The 25,851-nt window shown below is 42.5% G+C and overlaps 2 protein-coding genes across 5 annotated transcripts in view; one reads left to right on the top strand and one right to left on the bottom strand.

Moving 5' to 3' along the window:
• Snap23 (synaptosome associated protein 23) overlaps nt 1–14,382 on the bottom strand; it is a 29,194-nt gene extending 14,812 nt beyond the window's left edge. Inside the window, exons 1-3 of one of the 3 annotated variants that reach the window (XM_040746106.1) lie at nt 14,251–14,378; nt 1,536–1,632; nt 258–360 (exon numbers count right to left, since the gene is read on the bottom strand). In XM_040746106.1, the coding sequence (XP_040602040.1) occupies nt 258–314 (57 nt within the window). In that variant the 5' untranslated portion in view covers nt 315–360; nt 1,536–1,632; nt 14,251–14,378. Of the gene's footprint in view, nt 1–257; nt 361–1,535; nt 1,633–14,250 lie in introns of all 3 variants that reach the window. The other 2 variants (XM_040746108.1, XM_040746107.1) reach the window with 2 other exon arrangements.
• Nucleotides 14,383–18,679: 4,297 nt separating this feature from the next.
• The window catches only part of Znf106 (zinc finger protein 106), a 56,135-nt gene continuing 48,963 nt past the window's right edge, over nt 18,680–25,851 (top strand). For both annotated transcript variants that reach the window (XM_040746105.1, XM_005068500.4), the window contains exon 1: nt 18,680–18,817. The gene's annotated coding sequence lies outside the window, so the exon portion shown is untranslated. The remainder of the gene's footprint in view (nt 18,818–25,851) is intronic.

Genomic DNA, 25,851 nt, shown 5'->3' with positions numbered 1-25,851 from the left:
GGTCACCTGAGTTCAATCCCTGGGACCCACATGATGGAGGAATAGAGTGACTCTTGCAAGGTGATTTCTGACTACCACTCGCTTGAGACACACACACAATCTCAATCTCTCTGTGTGTGTGTGTGTGTGTGAGAGAGAGAGAGAGAGAGAGAGAGAGAGAGAGAGAGAGAGAGAGAGAGAGAGAGAGAGAGAGAGAGAGAGAGAGAACCTAAATCAATTAAAATGTAACAAAAAATTAAAATGAAAATCTCATTCACCTCATCAGTAACCTGGTGAGCCCTTAGCTGAATTTCTTCTGATGACAGATTATCCATGGTGAATCAAAACTCTACTGCACTCAGGAACAGAAATATGGGTAATCTAGAAGAATAAGGATACAGAAGGGTTTGAGCAAAAGGCATAGGTTTAGGTACTTACCAGACAAGTAGGATAAAAGGGCTGATCTCATTTCCTGCCCTGCTATACCGCAGAGCCAGGAACTCGGGTTAAGAGGAAAAACGTATATTTAATGCTATTAGTATAAGAACTAAAACTAAAACACAGAAAAATTCTCTCTTTTTTTTTTTTTTGAGACAAGCAATCCTATATCCTAAGTGGCCTGGACTTGCTACAAAGCACAGGCTGACCCCGAACTTCTGACCCTTCAGTCTGCACATCCTACATGTTGGAAACTCTCTTCCAGCTACTAACCAAGCTACATCCCAGGCCCAGGTGAAGTACTCTTTCCAATGGAAACAGGTTCTTGGCCCTAATAAGCAAGGCATCCATGAAATATAAACTATGGGAGAATATTAGAATGAGTTCCCGGGGAAGTGAGATCGCTCAGTGGGTAAAAGCACTTGTTCTACAAGCATAAGCACCTACCAGCACTGAGATGGCCTAACAGGTAAAGGTGCTGGTCATGCAAGCCTAATGGCCTGAGTTTGATCCTGGAACCCATATAAGGTAGAAGCATTATGGGACAGATACCAGTTTTCTTTACTGCACTTGCTAGTTTTATATTACATTTCCTACGTATGTGCATGTACATGTGCCCATGTACATATGAGTCTGAGCACATTACTGCACTTGCTAGTTTTATATTACATTTCCTACGTATGTGCATGTACATGTGTCCATGTATATATGAGTCTGAGCACATGTATGTCAGGACACAGATACCACACTGCACATGTGTCAGAAGAGAGTTCCAGCTATTTGTTTTGTTTTGTTTTGGTTTGGTTTGGTTTTTTCCGAGACAGGGTTTCTCTGTGGCTTTGGAGGCTGTCCTGGAACTCCCTTGGTAGTCCAGGCTGGTCTCGAACTCACAGAGATCCGCCTGCCTCTGCCTCCCGAGTGCTGGGATAAAAGGCGTGCGCCACCAACACCTGGCGAGAGTTCCAGCTATTAATCAGTCCTCGCCTTTCACCTTGCTTGAGACAGGGTCTCTTTTTGTTCTCTGATGCATGTACCAGGCTGCTAGGTCCAGGGATTCTCCTGTCTCCACCTCCCATTTAGCCATGAGTGCTGGATTATACTTGAACTACTGCACCTACCTTTACAGGGGTTCTGGGCACATGAACTTCAGTTCTGATGATTGCACGGCTATCACTTGAACTCTATAAGGCCACTTCACAGCTCTTTATTACATTTCTGAAAAGCAATTATAGCCCTTTGTCTATAATATAGATAACAACTGGTTCACATTCTAGATTTGCTGTCTTGAAACATTTTCATTGTTGTTTTTGAGAAAGGGTCTCACGTAATTCAAGCTGGTTTCACACCTGCTATGTAGCTCAGGAATACTTTGAACATATTATCCTTCTGCCTCTACAGAGTACCTCTTCTTTCAGGCCCTAGCATCCACATGGTGGCTCACACCAATCTGCAACTCCAGTTCTAGGTGTTCTTAGGCCTTCTCCTGACCTCCAGCACCAGGCATGCACATGGTGGACAGTATACATTCAGGCAAAACACGCAAACACATAAAATAAAGTAAGTTTTTTGGTTATTCGAGACAGAGTTTCTCTGTATTGTTTTAGAAGCCGTCCTGGAACTCACTCTGTAGACCAGGCTGGCCTCGAACTCACAGAGATCCACCTGCCTCTGCCTCCCGAGTGCTGGGATTGAAGGCGTGCACCACTACTGCCCGGCCAAAATAAAATAAGTTTAAAAAAAAAAAAGATATAAAGGCCTTCCTTGAATTAGCAACTATTCACTCATTAGATGTTAACATAAAATTGTATGCTTTATTAATGTGTAATTGCTTAGGAACCTTTAGCTTTATCATACATATATATCCCATGCTATCACATCTCTTTGGGCAAGTGTGGTGTATAACGATATTCGATGCTATATAGTGAAAACAATATATTTATTTACCAGAGAGAGAGAGAGAGAGTCGCACAGACCAGGAGTTAGAAGCATGGATGGCTTCCAGGAGAAAAGGGAAGCCCCTTTTCCTTTCACTTCCTTTTATCTCTACCTTGACCCCGCCCTGTTGGGCGGATAGCTTTGTGGGGTTCACTCCTACAATGGTGGTACACACTCAATCCCAAAACTCAGGAGGTTGAAACAGGAGGAATATGAGTTTGAAGATGGACTAGAAACACAGACAGTCAAGAGACAGTACGGGGGAACAGAGATGTAAGAGTTACTATCTTGTACCCTGTCACCTTCAGAGTATACTTTTCCTTGTTCTACTCTTGTCTGCTCAGGTAGATTCCGGCTTCTCTGTCACTTCCTAGAGCCCCAGTCAAAACCTGATCTTCCCAAGCAACATGCTCTAAAGTCACCTGTGATTTCAATGAGTAACTCCTTAGTGCCCAACAGAGGGACAAGAAACAAGAAAAATACTACACATTTATCAATTCGTCCCTGCAAACAACACCTCAGTCAGGTTTTCAGACAATATACTACAGATACAGAAACACTGTAGGATAAGGAAGCCCAGATTTTTCAACACAATTTTGTAATTCTACTCCTACTGGTGATTCTTCCCAACTATAAGTCAATATTTACTATCTTTATAGTAAAAATTAAACAAAACAAAAATCTCTAATGGGTTCAAAGAAAAGCCTGAATCTACAGTTGTCTTGTTTCAAACTGAAGACTAAGAATCCATCCGTCCTTCTAAAAATCAAGAGATATAGTTGGAAAGTAATGTGTCAGGTGACAGTGAGGTCATTTGGAAGCACGTCCTTTCCATGAACTCAAGTTCTACTTAGTATGTCCCCCTTCTCTAAGCAGAGGGCTCCGGAATAAGGATCAGGAAGGAACAAAGACCTCTAGGTATGTTGACGTTAGGAGGCAGGTGTGCCTACTTGGGATTCTTTTAAAGGTTATTTTTGTTAATGTGTATCTATGAGGTATGTGCACCAGTGCACACAGGAGTTCTTAAGATGCCAGAATAATGTTGTTCTTTGACCTCCATGCATACACACACACACACACACACACACAACCATACAAACATAAAGAGTAAACAAACAAGACTCAGTTTCCTCACTGTGAAATATGGACAAACAGCATACTTTGTTGATTTCTGGTGAAGGCATAAAGGAAATGTAGGCAGTTGGGACAGCTCAAGCCTGTATTAGCTGTACATCGAAGCTGAGGAGTGGGAATTCAAGGTCAGCCTAGGTTACAAAGTAAGATTCTCCAAACAAACATACATGGGTGATCCTTCATAATCCTTAGCACAGCCAGGCATGGTGGCAGCACATGACTTTAATTCCAGCACTCAGGAGCAGAAACAAGTGGATCTCTATGATTAGAGAGTTCCAGGTTAGCCTGGACTATGTAGAGAGACCACCTCAAAAAAAAGAAAAAAGTCCTTAGCACACTCATTAGAATGTGCCTGGCCGGGTGTTGGTGGCGCACGCCTTTAATCCCAGGACTCGGGAGGCAGAGGCAGGCGGATCTCTATGAGTTCGAGGCCAGCCTGGTCTACAGAGCTAGTTCCAGGACAGCCTCCAAAACAATACAGAGAAACCCTGTCTCGAAAAACCAAAAAAAAAAAAAAAAAAAGAATGTGCCTGGTAGTTGATAAATTTACCCCACCCCCATGCCCCACTGCCCTTTCTTATTTATTTTGTTTTTTCGAGACAGGGTTTCCTCTGTGGCTTTGGAGGCTGTCCTGGAACTAGCTCTTGTAGACCAGGCTGGTCTCTAACTCAGAGATCCTCCTGCCTCTGCCTCTGCCTCCTAAATGCTGGGATTAAAGGCATGTGCCACCACCACCGGGCCCTTTCTTGTTTCTTTGGTTTTTCTTGTTTCTTTTTGAGATGGTCTCATGCAGTCCAGGCACCAATCCAAAACTTACATATTTGAGGTTGATTTTTAATGTCTGATTTTTCTCTATCTCCCATGTGCTGCCAAGCAGCATTAAAAATTTGGCAACTTTTTAAAAATATTTTATTTATTGATTGTGTATACAGTCTTCTGCCTGCATGCCAGCAGAGGGCACCAGATCTCATCTCATTCAAGGTGGTTTTGAGCCACCATGTGGTTGCTGGGAATTGAACTCAGGACCTCTGGAAGAACAGTCAGTGCTCTTAACCGCTGAGCCATCTCTCCAGTCCTGGCAATTTTTTTTTTTTTTTGTGATTTCTAAATGTACAGCTAATGGGTACTAATATTACAAAGGTTGAAGTAGCCGACAAAACAATATTATTTCTTTTTTTTTACAATATTATTTCTTTACAAATCTAAAAACATAAGATTTCCCCTTAAATGGCCTTTTCTCCTTCATTTCTACTAACTTCACAAGCAATAAGCAAATGACATAAAACATGAAAAAAAATAAAAGGTGAATAATGCAAGTTTTTTCTTAAAATAAAAATTCACTATTATTACAGTACAGAAAAATAGAAATTGAAAAAGTCTGGTAGAGATTCATCAAAATACTTCTAATTGGCTGTGATAGTTCTCAAAAGTAGACATATCAGCAAATGCCCATAGTCCTACCACCTGGAAGACTCAAACAGGAAGACTGTCCAGGCTAGCCTCAACTACAGGGAGTTCAAGGCTACTTTGGGCTACATTCTGAGACCCTGTCTCAAAACAAAGGGGGTGGGAGCGGAGTGGGAATAGAGAGCGCCTACTGCTCTCACAGAGGGCACAGCCCGTATAACTCCAGTTCCAGGGAATCTGACAACTTCTGGCCTCCTCAGGCACCTCACACGCACATGGTGTACACACATGTAAGCAGGCAAAAAACACACAAAAAATAAATAACTCTCCTTTTCAGTGTTTTTTTTCTTCTTTATCCCAATTTCCCCAACTGTTTGCTATATGGTTATATTATAAATTTCACATATTTATCTTCATCATTTAAAATGATAGTTTATGACAACCAAGAGAATATATTTATAGGAATGGAAAAAAATAGGAGGCTAGAGATATGGCTCAGGGTTTAAGAGCACTTACTGCATTTCCAGGACCCAAGGTTGGTTCATAGCACCCATAAGGGGGTGCAACGCCAGCCCTAGGATCTGATGCTTCTGGCCTCTAGAGACACCCACACTTATATGCACATACTTACACACATACACATGTATGCATATAATTTTAAAAAATAAGAGTGGGGCAAGGAGGCAGACCTCTGTGAGTCTGAGGCCAACTCAGTTCACATAGTAAACTCCAGGCCAGTCAGGGCTACAAAGTGTGACCCTGTCTTAGAAAACAAAAACAAGCAAAAAGAATGGAGAAAACAAAGTAAAAAATAAATTCTAGAGCCAGGTTACAAAGTATAATACCAATCAGTTCCTGGTTCTCTTGAGAGAAATCTTGCAGTTGGCACATACAATAAGTCTAAATTATTGGAAATATCCCCAACCACTGGCAGATGATCAGCCTGTCTGAGTCATAAAAGAACAAATAATAACACATTTGTCTGCAGCACTGCTAACAGAGGTTTACAGAGAAACCTTTACTGAAGGCTTATATAATCTTGTGACACAAAATGAGCAGTTGGATAAAAGAATCCCATAAAGAAAACAGAGAATGTAGCTGGAAAAGAGAATTTGTAACAGGCTCCTTGTTACAGATACAAGATAGATACAGAAGAAAACACAAAATGGCAAAGTCCTCCCTTACCAGAGGATACACTTCAGTAATCCCAAGTGGATAACTGAAATTACAAAGAGTACAAACCCATAATTCTCTTCTCTGTACATGCCCATGATAAATTCATCTTTTAAGTTGAAGAAAGCACTACACAGCTGACATATGTAAATTGGCATTACCAGTATCAAGTTTATTATTAAATAAGGGTTATGTGAATGAACATAAACACTAAGCTACCCAAGTCTGATCAAAGACAGCCATGAAATAAGTGACTTGTGGATTGGTGAAGATACTATACAAAAGAGTGATTCAGTCTTGGCAGGATGGGTCAAGATGGCATGAGATTAATTACCATAGTCAAAACAGCAAAAAAAAATTAAAATTTACACACTAGGCAGGTATGGCGGCATATGCATATAATCCCAGCATTGGGAAGACAGAGGCAGGAATGGTCTCAAGGCAGATGCCAGCCTTGGTTACTTAGTACAATCCTGTCTCAAACAAAAACAAATTAGAAATTGGTTATTTCTGGAACATTCTATTTAATATTTTTAGACAGAAATTGAAAACAAATAACAGGAACTGTAGAAATAAAAAACACAGATAGGAGGCTAGTATTGCAGAAACTATGTTTGTTTGCTTGTTTTGTTTGTTTTGTTTTTCGAGACAGGGTTTCTCTGTGTAGCAGTCTTGGCTGTCCTGGAAACTCAATCTGTAGAATAGGCTGGCCTAGAACTCAAGAATTCTGTTTTCCAAGTGCTGGGATTAAAGGCCTGTGCCACCATGCCCAGTTGAGAAACTGTGTTTTAAATAGGGTCTCTATACAGCCCTAGTGGTCTTTCTGCTTCCCAATGCTAACATTAATATTAAGAGTTAGCATGTGGCCGGGCGTTGGTGGCGCACGCCTTTAATCCCAGCACTCGGGAGGCAGAGGCAGGCGGATCTCTGTGAATTCGAGGCCAGCCTGGACTACAAAGTGAGTTCCAGGCCAGCCTCCTAAGCTACAGAGAAACCCTGTTAGCATGTGCTGGGTGTTGGTGGCGAGTGCATGCCTTTAATCCCAGCACTCGGAAGGCAGAGGCAGGTGGATCTCTGTGAGTTCTAGGCCAGTCTGGTCTACAGAGCAAGTTCCAGGACAATCTCCAAAGACACAGAGAAGCCCTGTCTTGAAAAACCAAAAAAAAGAAAAAAAAAAAAGGAAAAAAAGAGTTAGCATGCCTGGCCTTGCTAATGTCATTCATACAGTTAGTTGTTTACAGGATTTGCTCTTGTAATTCAGAGATGAAGAAACGGGTGGAGGCACAGAGGAAACAAAACTGGCCATGAATGTGTGATACTGGGCAAAGAAATACACAGTGACATTATGCTTCCTAAACTTATAGAGAAAAAAGAATCAAGCATATGCAAAAGATTTTTTGTTTGTTTTTGTTTTTTAAAAGAGGAGCTGAAGCACTCTGGAGGCTTAGACAGGAGGATCAGTCATTAGAGGCCAGAGAGACTACACAGTAAGACTCAAAAGCAAACCAACACACACACAAAAACAGCAGCTGAGAGCTGAAGATGGTGCTTGAGGTCCCTAATTTGATCCCTAGTATCAGACAGACAGACAGACAGATATACACCTCAGGTAGCTTTTTTATATAGTTTTTTTGTGTAGCTTTGGAGCCTGTCCTGGAACTCACTCTGTAGACCAGGATGGCCTCAAACTCACCTCCTTCCACCTCCCAAGTGCTGGGATTAAAGGCATGAACCATCACCACCCAGCCCCGAGGTGGCTTTTAATTAAATATTAAATAGTCTCTGACTACCATTTTGAAAATTTAGAAGCTGAAGCTAGATACACGGCTCAGCGATTAAGAACATTTGCTACTTTTGCAGAGGACTGGTTTAGTTCTCAGCACCAACATGATGGCTCACATCTATCTCTAATTCTAGTTCCAGGAGGTCTGGCTCCCTCTTCTGATCTCCATAGGCACTGCACACATGAGGCACTTGTATTAATGTGGGTAACACATACACATTATTCTCAACCGCTAAGTAGGTGGAGGGGACAAATGACCACATAACAGAATATTACTCAACTTTAAAAGGGTACAGTCTAGCCGGGCGTTGGTGGCGCACGCCTTTAATCCCAGCACTCGGGAGGCAGAGGCAGGCGGATCTCTGTGAGTTCGAGGCCAGCCTGGACTACCGAGCAAGTTCCAGGACAGCCTCCAAAGCCACAGAGAAACCCTGTCTCGAAAAACCAAAAAAAAAAAAAAAAAAAAAAAAAAAAAAGGTACAGTCTATAGAATGTGTTAGAACTGAAGGCATTATTCTAAATAAAAGAAAATAAATACAAAAGGTCATATATAACATAAGAAATCTATTTTGCTTTGAGACAGGATAGCCCTTTGCATCCCTGCCTAGCCCACTATGTAGACCAGGTTGGCCTCAAACTCAAAGAGATCCACCTGCCTCTGCATGTGCTATGATGCCCTGAAAATTTATATGAAATCTTAAAAATAGGTAAATCCTATCCAGATGTAGTGATGCACCCTTTTAGTCCCAGCACCTGGGAGGCAGAGGCGACATCTCAGGAGCATATGTTTGTATCAACTTCTTCAAAATTTGAAAGCATGTCACTCTCTAGGTGTTCTGTTTTTGAGGCAGGGTCTCACTGTGAAATCCTGGCTGTTCTGAAACTCAGTGTAGCCTAGTGAACTATCCTTCTGCCTCAGCCTCTCAAGGGCAAAGATTACAGGTGTAGCCCACTATGCCAGGTGTCTTTCATCACTTTCCAAGGGGAACAAGAGCTAGTCTGAGTTGCTTTGCTTGCCTGACATGTGTGAACCCGAGGCAGGAGGATTTCAAGTCTGAGGCCAACCTGGGGTAAAAGAACTCTTCCATTCTAGACTAAGCTAGAGCGAAAACCAGTCTGAAGAACCAAAAAAAGAGCCAGGCGCACACCTTTAATCCCAGCACAGGGAGGCAGAGGCAGGTGGATCTCTGTGAGTTTGAGGCCAGCCTGGTCTACAGAGGGAGTTCCAGGACAGCCTCCAAAAGAATACAGAGAAACCCTGTCTCAAAAAACAACAACAACAAAAAAAAGAACCAAAATAAGTAAATGGAAAAAAGAGCCCAAGTTTTCTATCTTATAGCAAGAGAAAATTATTTTAAACTGGCATTCCAGGCCATCCTAACTAACTAGGCCACACTTCATGGAAGGGGAAGGGGATACTGAACACATCCAGACTATAGCAACCAGGCAAGCTACTTAACCTGTTTATGACAATTACTTACAGTTATTAATAATTCTCCCAAATTGTTTCTGAAATAACATGCACATAAAGGGCTTAGCACAGTGCCAGCCATAAAGATTTATGAAATGTAAGCTACTAGTGAACTGCTATTTATTTACACGATGATGAAAACAGTGCAGATGTTTTGAAACAGCCTTGCATTTCAATCCTGCTGCAATGGTTTTCCCAGTGCTATGATTACTGGAGCACCCCACCATGCCTGGCTTGAACTCAGCACTAACAGTCATGCTATCAGTCATCTTCTTTACCTGTGGACCTGACTCCTATTATCAGAATGTCTGTGGAGATAACCAGGAAACTTCTAGGTAAACTTGGAATCAGCTAAGACCTTAGATAGTTTAGGTGTAGACTTTTTAGGTAAAACAAAGCCTTGTCAATCATCTTTAACCCATATAAAACAGTCCATGTCATGAATGCCATCACTCTAAGCTCTAGATCAGTATTTCTCAACCTTTGGATCCATTCCCTTCAGAGGCCACCTATCAGATATCCTGTGTATCAGATATTTACATTATGTTTTTGGTTGTGAGTCTGGCCTTTAATGGCTGAGCCATCTCTCCGGCCCCAGATGATTCATAATAGTAGCAAAATTTCAGTTATGAAGTAGTAACATAGTAATTTTATGGTTGGGGGGTCACAATATGAGGAACTGTACTAAAGGGTCAAATGTACTAAAGTATTAGGAAGGTTGAGAACCACTACTGTAGATGCAAAAGTATATGTGCAACATACCTACACATTCTTTACTTCTAGACTCCAAAGAGAAATGGTAGGGAACAGATAAAAGAACAGAATAAAGGATTACAGAAAATAAGCCAGAACTTCATATATAATCATAAGTCACCAGGAAAAATAATTTACTACTAGATTCCATTTCATTTTTATGAGGTAGGAGCCGAGACAGAGTTTCAAGTAGCCTAGGCTGGCCTCAAACTCCCTACATAGGGCTGCAAGATTGTTCAGCAAGAGCAGGGCATTGGTAGCGCACGCATTTAATCACAGCATTTGGGAAGCAGAGGGAGGTGGATCTCTGTGAGTTCGAGGCCAGCCTGGTCTACAGAGCCAGTTCCAGGACAGCCTCCAAAACAATACAGAGAAACCCTGTCTCAAAAAAAAAAAACCACCTCCCACACCTGTCTCAAAATATAAAACAAAACGCCGGGTGTTGGTGGTGCACGCCTTTAATCCCAGGACTCGGGAGGCAGAGGCAGGCGGATCTCTGTGAGTTCGAGACCAGCCTGGACTACTAAGCAAATTCCAGGACAGCCTCCAAAGCCACAGAGAAACCCTGTCTCGAAAAACCAAAAAAAAAAAAAAAAAAAAAAAAAGAAGGCTACTCCCCTTATCTCCTCTCTCTAGTTTCTTTCGTGTCTTCTTCTATGTGGATAACTTTAGCCATTCTTATGTGGAGAGCCCCCAAACTATACAAATGATGAGAAGTAAGTGCACCACAGAATCATATCTACGATAAACATCTATGCTTCAAAGCACAGCAGAACACATGACTCAAGACAAAATCAAGTGCGTCAGAAGGAGCTGCTAGAAATCAGGAACCAAAAACTGACACTTCAGTTTTACAGAAGTGCATACTTAAGCTAATGTTTGTGGGCCTAACACCCAGCCTTCAAGATCCTGTCAGCTTTGGAATTTCCACAGTTCTACCCTAGGTGACGTGGGTGTAATCCTGGGGAGACAGTTGTGTGACTGGATTACTGTCATTACATTCACACTGCAGATGTGGAAGGTGAAAAAGACTTTAAAGCACCAGCAAGCAGCTCTCTGCCATCTTTCTAGAAAAGATGACAACCCAGTTAGATACCAAGTTTAGGTAAAGATGAATGACAAGGCTTCACCTCACTTGAAACATTCCCTCCAACCATCCTCATCTAAAATGCACCACGTGAGATGTATTCTGGAGTTTGTGTAGTATCCTAAAAAGAGCAATTGGTATATGAATACAGAGACCATCAGTACTGAGGTCTCTAAAGAGTAATTCCAAAAAATATTAAAGAATGGTGTTCCTGGGGCCAGCAAAGAGGGCTTAGTGGGTAAGGCTTACATACTCAATAACGTAGGTTCCATGCCAGGAATTCATAAGCTGTCTCCAAACTGTGATGTGTGTATACAACCACTGTGGTGATCTGAATGAGAATGGCCCCCCACAGACTCACCTATTTGAATACTGAGATCTCCCCTTCCCCCCAGGTGGTGGAAAGGTTTGGGAAGGAAGGATGAGAGGGTATGGCCTGGTTGGAGGAATGGTCACTGGGGGCAGGCTTTGAGAAGTCAAAAGCCCCTGCTATTCCCAATTAGTTCTCATTCTGGTGGTTGGGGCTCAAGATATGAACTCTCAGCCATTGCTCAAGTGCCATCTCTGCCTATCGTGCTCTCTGCCATGATGGCCACAGACTTTAGTCCTCTGTGAAACTGTTAAGTCCAAATAATGCTTTCTTCTAGAAGTTGAGTTAGTCATGGTCTTTTTTCATAGCAATAGTAAAAATAAAAAAAAATAGTAAGGCAGAAACTGGTATTATTTAGACCAGGATGGTGGGTGTTAAACTTATAAGGTGACCTCTGATCACCATATGTGTGCACCCCACCACACACACAAATGATAAGTAAAATGTAAAGCAAACAACAAAAATCCAGCAATATCCTGCCTCTGCCTCCTAAGTGTTGGCATTATAGGCATGAGCCACTACACCCAGCTGACCTGATGCTTTCACATTCTGACTACTGCTTACTTAACTCTCACACTTTAGTTCCTTCATTAAATGAGAATAACCATGCTTCAATCAGTTACATGGTTAGCACATGCAAAACACTTACTAACAGTGCATATTTCTAGGAAAGCATCTCAGATGGAAGTGTACTTAGCTTGCAGGAGGGGCTCTGGGTTTAATCCCCAAGCACCAAATACCAAAATAAAAGGAAGCCTAGAACAGAATGTTCAATATAGTTTGTATGTATATATTTTTATTTTATTATTATTTTTGAGATGAGGTTTCATGAGATTGCTGAGGCCTGCCTGAAACTTGAAATTCTCCTGCTTTAGCCTTACAAGTAGTGGAGATTATAGACATATGCAAGGGCACCTGGGTATTACAGCCACCTCATAATTACTAAATATATTATTATGGAACACTGTCCTCAGAGCATAAACAACCATTACCATCTTAATCAGAGCAACTGTGATTACTCACAAAAGACTCTCAAAATTGGGCCTGTTGACCTTCCCAGATAGAATTAAAGGATGGTGGCATTAGACTCTCACCTGATAGTTCAGCCACCCACTCCCAATTCTGGCCCAACCAAACTTGGTCTTGAGGGTTGCTACAGTGTAGAGAGTAAAAAGCTAGAGGAAATGATGACCAAAAAGAAACAAATCCCAAAATGAAACAAAAAGTCCTACCAAGAATGATAAATATTGCTGGGCGTTGGTGGCGCAGCCTTTAATCCCAGCACTCGGGAGGCAGAGGCAGGCGGATCTCAGTGAGTTCGAGGCCTGCCTGGTCTACAGAGCTAGTTCCAGGACAGCCTCCAAAACAATACAGAGAAACCCTGTCTCAAAAAAAAAAAAAAAAAAGAATGATAAATATTTAAGGCACAGGGTAAGTTACTGAGTCATTTAATTTACTTTAACATAACTTGTCCCTAGAGCATGCATAGAAAGAAGGGTTTCTCCTGTTTGTTACTATCTATGTCAATGTGTTCTCACTACCTCTCACCAAGAGAACAAGTAACAAGTGACCAATGGATACCTTGGGCATCAACTTTGCTAGCGGCAGAAATATTAACATTTCTTACTTTGCTATGAAATAGCTTAAATTTGGTTATCAAAGTATTTAAGTGAGCTAGGCATGGTGGTGCATGTCTTTAAACTCAGCATTTGGGAAGCAGAGGCAGGCTGGTCTCTTAGGAGTTCCAGGCCAGCCTGGGCTACACAGTGAGATCATGTTTGTTTGTTTTTTTAAGTACTTTAGCAAATGATACCTCACAGGTTTTTTAATCGTAGTAGTTTCTGAGAGAAAAGAACATGAGAAGGATCCCTTTTACCTGGCTATGACTGAATTGTTAGCATTTTACCTGGGAATGTCAGGAAGGCAGCAGAGAAGATGAAATTATTCGATGCTTAAAATACCGTGTAGTAAGAAACTACACTATTTTCGAAAGGCTGAGAACATGCATTCAAAAAGCTGCCAATTTCTAAATTTCCCTGCAGTCATTTTCTAAACTTCCCTGCAGTCTTTATCCCTGCCTCCAGTCCAAACCCACCCAGGTGGCCAACAGCAAAAGGCAAAGGTCTCTTTTCCTAACTCAGATGTCTTTGGCTTCCTCTACCACCAGTCTGCTTTTCCTAACAGTGCAGTGACAGTGACTAATGATTAAAGACGAAGGAAAGAAGTGTAACAGTACTTTAAGACACTTTCCTCGAGCCCCAAATAGGGTTAAAAATAAATCGCCCTTTGACTGACCATACTCTTGGTGAACTCCTGAGGGGAAGCCGCAAGGTAAGAAGGGACTTTGCTAGACAAGTGAAGTCTGCAATGCCACGAGCCTCGGGGTCATCTTCTAACAATTATCTCAGAACTATGTGCTCATTAGGGCCACCGGGCAGTCTGTTAATTCAACACCGTGAGCCTGGAGATGAGAGATGGAGAGTCGAACCACAAGTCCAGGGACCACCATCGCGCCTCCCTTCCTGTGCTGCGCTCGCGCTGGTCGCCAACGCCTGGCGTCCCTGATCTCGGCCCAATCTACCGAGAACTGGCCGGAGTTCCTTCTCCACTAAAGTCCGACCGCACCAAAATTAAAGTGTCACCATACCCTCTTTCTACTCGGGGTATCATCCTACCCTTCCCGCTGACCAGCTCTCCCAGCCACTTTCCTGAAGACTCACCAGGTTGCTCACCAGGAGTGGCTCCTAACCAGCCGGGGCAGATCGGACACTTCTAGATGGGACCCGGTGCCAGCTCGCGCGCATGCGCCCCCACCCCTCCTTGAGGCTCGGTGCGCCTGCGCATTCACCGGGTGCCGCGGGGGCAGACACACCTCTACAGCTGGAGCCAATCACTTTGCGCGGGGGGTGGGGTTAAATCTCCTGCCACGCAGGCGGAGAGCCTGGGAACTCACCCGTTAACCCGACGGATTCCTCGCCCGCCCAAAGGTGGGAGGAGCTCATGCACCCAACATTACCGAAGGCAGCTGTGTGCGGGACACCTTAGCGTTTGAACGCCGAAGGAAAGTTAGGGCGATTGCCGAAGCCTACTGGGTGTTTGGATCCGTCTAAATCGGGGATATAGATTCGTAAACACATTACAGTGAACAGAATACGGTACACAGGAATTCCAAGGTGCCTTTGGCCCCACAATGAACACAACTTATTTTAAGGGGTGCCTGTATGGTTGCCGCAGGAAGTTACTTTCAGAGTTAAGAAGGATAAGTAGGAGTTCCTCCGGAAGTCCAGGAGATAAGAATTTTACAGGCTGTGGGAACAACGGATGCCAAGAACAACTCGGCGCCTTCTGGAAGTTTCTTGAGGTTCATTTTTTTGTTAGAAGTTTTAAGAGTTCGCTTTCTCAGTCAAGAGAAAACTGAAGGTGTGATAGCTCACACTGTGTAGTCCCAGGCTATTTCGGAGGTTGAGGTTGGAGGATCACCTGACCTCTAGAGTGTAAAGCCAGACTGACGACATACTGAGATCCTATTTCAACACCAACACCAAAGGAGGAAGAAAGAGTAGGGTCTAACTGTGGGTAGAGGAGAAAAATAGAGCACTTGGCCTAGCAAAGGTGAAGCTTCATTCTGAGTCCATTGCCAGCAGAGGTCGAAATCAAGCTAGGTAGAGGGACAGAGTCTTGTAAATTTTGAAGTGAGACTAGGATTCGTTTTATAACCATTGAGTTGCTGATAGGTTTTAAACCGCTTGCCCCAAGAATTCTTCCAACCACCTCTAAGAGTGAAACAAAATGCTGGCGCTCTAGGGAATAAAGAAGTTTGGAGGTATGGCTGTAGAATTGATAAAACTGACCAGAGAAGAGGACTGATCAGCACTTTAGAATTTAATAGCACAGAGGAATGGTGATAGTTGACAAACACAAAAATAGTTTGGAGAGGGGAGAGAAGTCAGTACAGATTATAAAATGCTTTGGAAAACTTTGACCTTGTCAGAGAAAAGGGAAGAGTGATGTGTTTTGTTTTTATTTTGTTAGAATTAAGACAGGAGCGGGGGGGCACGTCTTTAATCCCAGCACTCGGGAGGCAGAGGCAGGCGGATCTCTGTGAGTTCAAAGCCGGGCTGGACCGACAGCCTCCAAAACAATACAGAGAAACCCTGTCTCGTAAAACCAAAAAAAAAAAAAAAAAAAAGAATTAAGACAGGAGGGGGCTGGAGCAATGGCTCAGAGGTTAAGAGCACTGGTTGTCTGTTCTTCTGAAGTCCTGAGTTCAATTCCCAGCAACCACATGGTGGCTCATAACCATCTATAGTGTGTTCCGGTGCCCTCTCCTAGTATGTAGTGCAGGCACACATGCAGAGAGAACACTATGTACATAAATAAATCTTTAAAAAAATAATTAAGGCAGGAAAACTTGAGCATGGGAGAAATTCAACTGAGAAAAATGATTGAATTTACAAAAGAATGTATGTGAAATCTAGATAAAGATTTTGAGAGGGTTAGAGCTGAAGTACTCAAACTACTGATGGGAGTTGTTGATGCACACCTTTGATTTCAGTGCTCAGGAGGCAGAAGCAATGGGATCTTTGTGAGTTTGAAGCCAACCTGGTCTACATAGTTCCAGGTCAGCCAGAACTACATAGCAAAACCTTGTCTCAAAAATAAATAAATAAAAATAAAATCATGGGCTGGAGAGATAGCTGTTCTTCCAAAGGACATAAATTCAGTTTCCAACACCCACCTAGGAGCTCACAACTGTAATTCCAGTTCCAGGAGATTCACACCCTCCTCAAACACCAGGCACAAGGATGGTACACAGATATTCATGCAAGCTAAATATCCATATATGTAAAATATAAATAAGTTTTAAAAAATCAAACTGATAGGAGATTTAGGATAGTGGCATAAACCTACAATCTCAGCATCATGAGACTGGTGAATTAGAGTACACAGTCATCACAGACTATAAAGTAATTTTGAGGATAGCATTAGCTACCTGAGACCCCTGTCTCAAACAAACAATGAAGCCCATAGGACTGAGGCTGGCAAGATGGTTCATCAGGTAAAGGCAGTGGCCATCAAGTGTGAGCACTTAATTTCCATTCCTGGAGCCCACATGTTGCAGGTCCTCTGACTTCTCCATATATGTGTACCAGATGGCAAGAATGTTGCTCCACACACATGCACACAAATAAATAGATGTAAAAATAATCCTAGACACTGATATGAAAAGAACTTTCATGGAAGAGAGACCAACCCACACAGAGTTGGGGGAGGGAGGAATATTCTCAATTATTATGACAAAATGTATTTGTAAGTCTATGTTTAGAAACAGGAAGTTTTCTGAGAAGTCGAGATAGATCCTCTGCTGATTAGAAAGGTGGCTGCAAGTGTAAGAGAACTAAGAAGTTTGGAGGCATGGCTGTAGAATGTGATAAAACTGACCAGAGAAGAGGACTGATCAGCACTATAAACTGCTTGTTTAGTAGAAATGAACTCAGCAGTTTGTTTTGTTAATCTTAAATCACTTCTTAAAGGTAGGAAGAAAGAAAATATATGGCTGAATTCATTTAGGATTGGGATGGTCATGGATATAATCTTGTAGTTCTCAGCAAAGGGCAATTTTTGCTGTCCAGGGGACATTGGGCAGGGTCTGGAGAGCTGGGGGTACATTATCTTAGAATGTACTAGTCAGCAACTGATAATGTTATTGTTTTAAAGTTGTGAAATCATGATCTAGAGTTACTTTGATCCTCACTTATACTGACTTTCCCTTGGACTATGGCTCTAAATTTACAGAGCAAAGCAGTTCTGTAGCATGCATGCTTTTAAACAGAATGAGCATTACATCAGACCTTGAATGCTTCAAGGACTTGTGATGTCACAAATGCACAATTGGAAGACTCTCCTAAACCTTTAGAATGAATCTGGATTCACACATAAATGAAGGTAGCTGTTTATTTTGATTTGAGACTTTGATAGTTTCTTCCTTTCTTTTTTGGGGGTGTGGTTTTTCCAGATACGGTTTCTCTGTGTAGCCTTGGCTGTCCTGGAACTCACTCTGGAGACCAGGCTGGCCTTAAACTCACAGAGATCTGCCTGCCTCTGCTGGGATCCCAGCACTGGGGAGGCAGAGGCAGGAGGATCTCTGTGAGTTCGAGGCCAGCCTGGTCTACTGAGCGAGTTCTAGGACAGCCTCCAAAACAATACAGAGAAACCCTGTCTCAAAAAACCAAAAAAAAAAAAAAAATCCCAGCACTAGATATGTATAAAAGATAGGAGCAGGGTCTAAAGTAGTTAGTCTCAGGACTAGTCTCTAGCCACATTGAGGACAGCACAGCAGTCTGAGTGGATCTGAGGAGCAGCGAAGTTGGGAGCAGTTTGAGAATCGCCCCTTTGGTCTAAGCTGAGGTAGAGGTAAAAGCTAGTGGCCAGCTGATTTGCTTTTCTGATCTTCATCTTGAAGCTTGAACCCCAATACCAGTCAGTTTCTGGGTCATTTACTTATCGTGCTACAAAACATCCTAATTTTAACCCTAAAAACTGACATTCTAAGAAAACATCACTTAAAGTCAAGAATTATTGCTAGGCTGTAGTGGTGAACATCTTTAATCCCAGCAAATTCCAGCACTCAGATTAGGGGATGGATTTCTGAGTTTTAGGCCAGGTTGGTATACAGAGCAAATTCCAGAGCAGTCAGAGAAACCTTGTCTCAAAAATCAAAACAAAACGAAAATAAATACTAGCTAGAGTAATATTTAAATTTACTTCTGTTTTTACTGAGACTTATTCACTTTGTAGCTCAGAAACTCTGTAGCCCTGGCTAGCTTTGACTCTCCTCTCTCAACCTCCAGAATATTGGCTGAGCTACCATGTCTAACTTGAGGTCTAGGTCTATGTGTTCAAAAGTTTCACGAAGAAGGGAAAGTTTTGAAATTTAGTTAAGACAGTGTCAACCCTTCTGGTGGAGGGCTTGGAAAGTAGAAGGGGGGGAAAACAGCTTTGCGCAAAAGGACCTACTTCGGTTTTTCTTGTGTTTTGAAGGCCCCTTGCCCGGTGTCCGTTGTTCACTTCTTATGTTCAAATAAAGCTAGATGGTTGAAAGGGGCGGATAGGGTGGGAGGGAGAGGGAGCGCGCCGGGCTACGTGCGCTTGCGCGCTGGCGGCGGTAGCGGCGGCGTCAGTGCCCGGCGGGGAGCGGGTCCCAGGCCGCCGCCGGAACGGAGGCTCAGGGGGCGTCTGGGAGCTCCCTCGCCGGGCCTGATGGCGTAGGAAGGACGGGCAGTGAGTGTGAGTATGGAGGGCCCAGCCTGGTTGGGCGTATCGGAGGCCGTGGGTCGGATGGTCTGCCTCTTGGGCAGGTGGTGGGAGCTGCGCCTGCACACAAGCAACGCCACGGTACCTCTCCTGGCCCGCGTGGGTTTAGAGTTTATGGGCGAGCGGAGCACCTGGCTTCAGGGTACAGACTCGCAGGGGCGGTCGGATTCTGCTCGCAGCCCCTCAGGCTAGACGCGTGGCTCCAGATCTTTGACCTCTGGGACGGGCCCTGACCTCTGTGGGCCTGGGGTCTAGGAGGTATCTCAGCCTTGATCTGGTATTTAAAGGCTGCGCGTTTCAGGCCGGGACCCTCACCGCCTCTCAAGACTGTCTGACAGTCTCGCCTCTTTTTTTCCTTCTTTTGAGGTCTTTACTTTTGGGGAGCGTATTATTAATGTACTAGCAACTAGTGGAACGCTGTGTGTCTAATATTTAGTACAATCTCGGTGCGTAATTATGGAGAGGAGATACTTGCATCGCCTCCCACTTCAATCTGTTCAGTGTAGTCATCTTGGTGAAGTTCGAGATTTCAGTGTTGTTTTCGTTCTTTTTTTGTTTGTTTTTTAACAACTTGGAACCAGTTAAGGAAGTTCTTCTCAGCAGATTAACCTATAGCCATCATAATGGTTTATATTGAGGTGATTCAAGACACAGTTTTTAAAAATATATTAAATATAAAATCCAAATCCTGTTCTCAAACTCCATGGGGGAATCCCCTCCCCCCCAAGGTTCTCTGTAGCTTTGGGGACTGTCTTGGAACTGCTCAGTAGACCAGACTGGCCTCGAACTCATAAAGATCCCCGTCTTTGCCTCCCAAGTGCTGGGATTAAAGGCCTGGCTCCCAATGAAGAATCTTAAAATGTAATTCTCTGTTCCCAGGTTTGGCCAAGAATGACAGAATGGACAATCAGATTCAACTAGGGTTTACTTAGCACCCATTATGCTAGAACTCTACATCCTGGTGTGTCACAGAAATGTAATGCAGTATTATAATAGATGATTTTTTGGCAGCACTTTTCAGTTGCTGAGATGCTGATGAGATTTGCTTAAGTTCACATTCATGGACTACTAAATTTCCTCTCAGGTGATAGCAGAGTTCATCTTTTTCTGTTACACCAAGTTAGATGTTCTAAGTATTCCTGTTTGGAAAGTGAACTGAACTATTTGGCCTAGAAAACAAATTTTGTTTTGATTTTTACTTTTGAGACAGAATCTGGCCTATATAGCCCAGACTGGCCTTGAACTTGAGATCCTGAGTTCAGTCACAGAGGGTTGGGGTATGTGCTCATCTCAGCTTTTAACTAGAGAAAGTGTCCAGATAGATTTTGAAGAGAGCTTCAAAACATCCATGAAAGAGGAAAGGTGTGAAGCAATTTCAGCATACTAGTTCAGAATCAAATTGTTTTAGTAGAAAGGAAGGCATTTTAAAAAGAAAAACCATGGTAGTTATATATCCAGATTAGAACAAATTAAGGCTGGTCTGTGAGAAAAGCAAGGAGCATTGAGTGGTCCTGCTATCCAGGATGACTTGGTGAAAACTGTACAGACTGTGTTTTATAATTAGGTTATCAAAGGGGAAGTTTAGTATTTGTGTGCCTAATGAGTGAGAGCCCTAAACAGACAAGTTACATGTGATTACTCTAAGTGTACATCTAGGATGCAGAGTTGCCTACTAAAAACTTGCAGTCTGTTGCTGTTGTAATCTGAAGGAGACTTAAAAAATAGGAGTTTCCTGCCAGGCAGTGGTGGCCCACACCTTTAATCCCAGCACTAGGGAGGCAGAGGCAGGCGAATCTCTGTGAGTTCGAGGCCAGGCTGGACCGACAGCCTCCAAAACAATACAGAGAAACCCTATCTCGAAAAACCAAAAAAAAAAAAAAAAAAGGGAGTTTCCATGTCTATATTTGGGGACTTGTTATGTTTGTGCATTTGTTAGAATGAACTAGCTCTCTGTACTGATATTGAATGATTTCCAAGGTACTCTTTTTAACAGTGTGAAAGTAATGGTGTCAAGAAGGTGTGCAATAGTGACAATTTTAAGTATATGTACATGTATATGCATATATACATATGCTTTGCATATAAGGACATAGAGTGTGGAAAGTAGTCAGAATCAACTGAAACTGTAGAATGCCTGTCAGGATGGAAGGTAGAAGTGAGGATTTATTGTTCAGTAGTTCCAGGGTTTCAGTTTCACAATCTGTGATTTTCTTTTCTTGTAAGCTAAACAAAAAGTTGTAAACAACCAGAAAAAAATATAAACTCAGATTTTTTTTTTAATTTTTAAAATTTTATTTTCTGTGTATGGGTGTTTAGCCTACATTTGTGCACAGTGCCTGCAGAGGCCGGAAGAGGGCATCGATCCCCTGGAACTGGAGTTACAAATGGCTATGAGCCACTATATGGGAGCTGGAAATCAAACCCAGGTCTTTTGGAAGAGCAGCTGGTGCTCTGAACTGCTAAATCCCCCCTCCACTTTAATTTTAAAGATTGTTTTATGCATATGAGTGTTTTCTTGTGTGTGTGTATGTGAGTGTATATGTATGTATTCGGCATGTATCCTGAACCTACAGAGGCCAGAAGAGGATTTCAGATCCCCTGGAACTAGAGTTACAGATGACTGTGAGCTACCATGTGGGTGCTGGGAACAGATCCTAGGTCCTTTGCAAGACCAGCATTTCTCTTAACCTTTCCAGCCCTGTCACTTGGATTTTAATATGTTGCTAAAATTTGCTATACTATTGTTTGTTGTTTGTTTTATTATGTTGGGAACTTAATATAGTAGGGCCTCACCTTGCTAAGCAAGTATGCTACTCGTGAACTATATTCCCAGTTCTGTATTTTATCTCTATCCATATTACTTAATACTCAGTTTTGTTGTTGGTTTGTGTGTGGGTTCCTATTGTTTTTTTTTGTTTTTTTTTTTTTTGAGGTGGAGTCTCATGAAGCTGAGGCTGGCCTCTCATGTGTGTAATAAGGCAGTCTTGAGACAAAAATACTGGGCAAAGGGGGCTGGGGGGAGAGCGAGGGTGTTTTAGGTCTTGAAACAGTAAGATGAATACATATAAGACAAGCACTCTATCACTGAACTATCTCCATTTCTTTCCTCCCATCCTCCCTTTTCTCCCTCCTTTTGAGACATGGGTGGGTATTCGACTCAGTCTCTAGAGGTCACATGTAGCGTTTGGCTAGTATGTATCTTGAGGTCTCTTTTAACATACAACAGTTGCCTTTTTGCTTTTTCACCTTTGATTTGTTGAAGAAACCTGGGTAGTTGTGTAGATTAATAATTCAGGCTTCCGATACATATTACAAAGCTTGTTACAACAAACTGGATGCTGCAGTACCGTGCTTATTGGATTCAGGTGAAACACTTTGGTGACTTCTGACATGCTGCCTGCTGTAGTTTTCCCACTATTAGTGATATTGAAATTGACTAGGGTTTAGTGGTGAACTTAGCCTCTACAGTCACCATTGTTTTTGTTTCTGTTTTTTTAATAGTGTTCATCTTTGTAGCCATAGCTGACCTGGCCTCAAGTAGGTAGAGTAGTCTGGCCTTGAACTTGCAGCAGGTCTGTCTTTGCAGCCCCACCTTGTTGTTAAATTGCATGTCTCCCTTTGAAGTTGTTTGTCAGCTCTTTTGTGCCTTCAAAACTGTTAAACACCTAGTGTTTCTTATTCAGAATATAATTGATTATCTTCAAAAAGGCAAAGCTCATGATAAGAATTATTATTTTTAATCTTTTTACACTTATTGGAGTGTTTGTGAGCATGTGTGCATCCTGTGCTTCATGTATGGAAGACAGAGGCTTCTTGTTTCTCTTGGCCCGTGTTGGTTTTGGTTACCAAGCTCAGATCGTGGCAAGCACCTCTACCCACTGAGCAATCTCCTCACCAGACCAATATATTATTTTTGCCAGGTTGGTGGCGCACGATTTTAATCCCAGCACTGGGGAGGCAGAGGCAGAGGCAGGCAGATCTCTGTGAGTTCGAGGCCAGCCTGGTCTACAGAGTGAGTTCCGGGACAGCCTCCAAAACAATACAGAGAAACCCTGTCTCGAAAAACAAAACAAAACAAAAAGTTTCAAATTAACTTTACTTAGAATAAACCCATGAGGTGTTGTCTAATTCCAGAGTCTGTGCTTTTTCCTACCCTACTTTATAAATTGCGAAGTGAGTGTGAAGTTGTTATTCTAGTGGTCTTGTGCTTTCTTTTTTGCTACTGTTTGTTTTTGTAGAGTCCTTCCATATAGCACTGATAGCCTCAAACCTTTGACCCTTTGCCTCAGCCTCCCTGGTGCTGGGATTTCTAGTGTATGTCATCATGCCTGCTTTTTTTTTTTTTTTTTTTTTTTTTTTGGTTTTTCCAGACAGGGTTTCTCTGTGGCTTTGGAGGCTGTCCTGGAACTCGCTCGGTAGTCCAGGCTGGCCTCGAACTCACAGAGATCCGCCTGCCTCTGCCTCCCGAGTCCTGGGATTAAAGGCGTGCGCCACCAACGCCTGGCTCATCATGCCTGCTTTAAGATGATGATACATTTTAAACTTTTTATTTTTACTTATGTGTGTACACATATGTGCTGCAGTGCATGGGTGGAGGTCAGAGGACATCCTGTGAGAGTTGGTTCTTTCCTTCTACTTTGTGGGTCTTAGAGATTGAATTCAGGGCATCGGTCTTGGCAACAAGTGCCTTTACCCACCAAACCATCCCACCAGTCCAGTTTTGCTTGTTTAGCTCAGAAAGATCATCAAGGGTTGGTTACTATGACATTTTGAAAAATATAAACAGCAAGTGCCATTCATGGTATTTTCAGTCAGTATTACAGCCAATATCAGTCTGTTTTTGTAGTTACTAAAGTTGTAGTTTTTTTTGTTTTTTGTTTTTTTTTTTTTGAGACAGGGTTTCTCTGTGGCTTTGGGGGCTGTCCTGGAACTTGCTCTTGTAGACCAGGCTGGCCTCGAACTCACAGAGATCCGCCTGCCTCTACCTCCCAAGTGCTGGGATTAAAGGCGTGCGCCACCAACGCCCGGCTAAAGTTGTAGTTTTATGTTTTCCAATAAAGTCATGCCAAAGAATTTATATATTTAAGTATACATTTCATAGTAAACCACATTTATCTTTTATTAATTAACACATTATATTGATGTTTCAAATTGTAAATGTGCAGTAGGAAGTTGTGGTTGAATACAAATGGTCCCCACAGACTCATCTATTTGAATGCTTAGTCACCAGGGAGTGGAATTTTTGACTGGATTAAGAGGTGTGGCCTCGTTGAAGGAAGTATGTCACTGGGGGGTGGGTTTCAAAAGCCCTCTCTTGCACTCAAGCATGCTGCTTCTGGATCAAGATTTAGCTCTTAGCTACTTCTCCAGCACCATACCTACCTGCTGCAATGCTCCCTGATAATGGACTAAGCCCCTGAAACTGTAAGCGAGCTGCTATTTAAATGCTTTTATTTTATTTATTTTGTTTTGTTTTTTGAGACAGGGTTTCTCCGTGGCTTTGGAGGCTGTCCTGGAACTAGCTCTTGTAGACCCAGACTAGCCTCGGAACTCACAGAGCTCCACCTGCCTCTGCTTCCTGAGTGCTGGAATGAAAGTCATGCACCACCACCGCCCAGCCCTAAACACTTTCTTTTATAAGAGTTGCCTTGGTCATGGTGTTTCTTCACAGCAATAGACCAATGATTAAAGCAAAAGTATAGTTTGCTTTTCATTCTAAGAAGGATGAAGGGTCATGGGAAATATTTACAATAAAAATTGGGTAAAAGTTATCTGTTAAGTGTTTAGGATAGAGCCTTGGGCCTCCTAATCTAGGCAAGCCCTTTACACTAAGCTGCTTCTTTAGCCCACATTATTTTATTTTTGCAGTGCTAGGGATCAAAACCAGAATTTGGTGCATAGTGGGCAAGCAAGCACTTCACTACAATATATTCACAACCTCAAAATATCATATCATAACTCAAATAATTTCATTCATAGAGAAGACAAAGAACTGTGATCATCCATATTAGCTGAGCAACCAGAGGGAAAATAGGCAAAAGTTTTAAAGGAGGTGAAAGGCAATTTTCCTAATTATATCAAGACACTTATTTCAATCCTAATGGCAGAATGTATAGCAAGTCTGTCAGAGCTGCTACATCTCCATGTAAGATATAAATGTTGGAAGCTTTTTAAAAAAAATTTATTCATCTTTATTTTATGTGCATTGGTGTTTTTGCCTGCATGTGTGTCAGGTCCTCAGGAACTGGAGTCACAGACGGTTGTGAGCTGCCATGTGGGTGCAGGGAATCAAACCCAGGTCCTCTGGAAGAGCAGCCAGTAATGCTCTTAACCACTGAGCCATCTCTCCAGCCCCAGCTTTTTTTTTTTTAATCTTTGTTTTATTTAGTTTTAAGTTTATGGGTATTTTGCCTTCATGCATGCCTGGCACCCACAGAGACCAGAAAAGGGCTTCAAATTCTTTGGAACTGGAGCTGTAGACACGTGTGAGCTGTCATATGGGTGCTGGGAGTTGAATCTGTTGAACCCAGGTCCTCTGGAAGAGGAGTTGGTACTTTTAACTACTGAGCCATCTCTTCAGCTCTGGAAGCTTTTTTTTTTCTTCTTCTTCTTCATTATGTGTATGTGTTTGAGTATGGACATGTGCTTGTAAGTACAGGTGCCCGTGGAAGCCAGATCCCCATGGAACTGGAGTTGCAGGTGATTGTAAAGTACTTGGCATGGATTTGGGTCTTCTGCAAGTGCTCTTAACCACCGAGACATCTCTCTAGCCACAATAAGAGCTTTTGGTCAATGACCACTGCTTCAGAAGCTTCTGTCAGCTTTGGTCCCTTTGTGTCCTTCCTCCACTCCAAGGCATTTTGATACAACCACACACCCCCTTAGATTAGGTTAGACCTCAGTCTTCATGGACTAGGAAAATACTGTAAATTTTCCACTGGCCCCATGGCTTCCAGAATGCATCATAACATGTATTTATCAGGGTTTAGGGGAGCCAGGTGTGATGG

This window comes from Mesocricetus auratus, unplaced genomic scaffold, assembly GCF_017639785.1.
Source record: "Mesocricetus auratus isolate SY011 unplaced genomic scaffold, BCM_Maur_2.0 Super-Scaffold_100004, whole genome shotgun sequence".
Lineage (NCBI taxonomy): Eukaryota > Metazoa > Chordata > Mammalia > Rodentia > Cricetidae > Mesocricetus > Mesocricetus auratus.
Note: the sequence above shows the minus strand (reverse complement) of the source record. Positions and strands in the feature narration are given on the sequence as shown.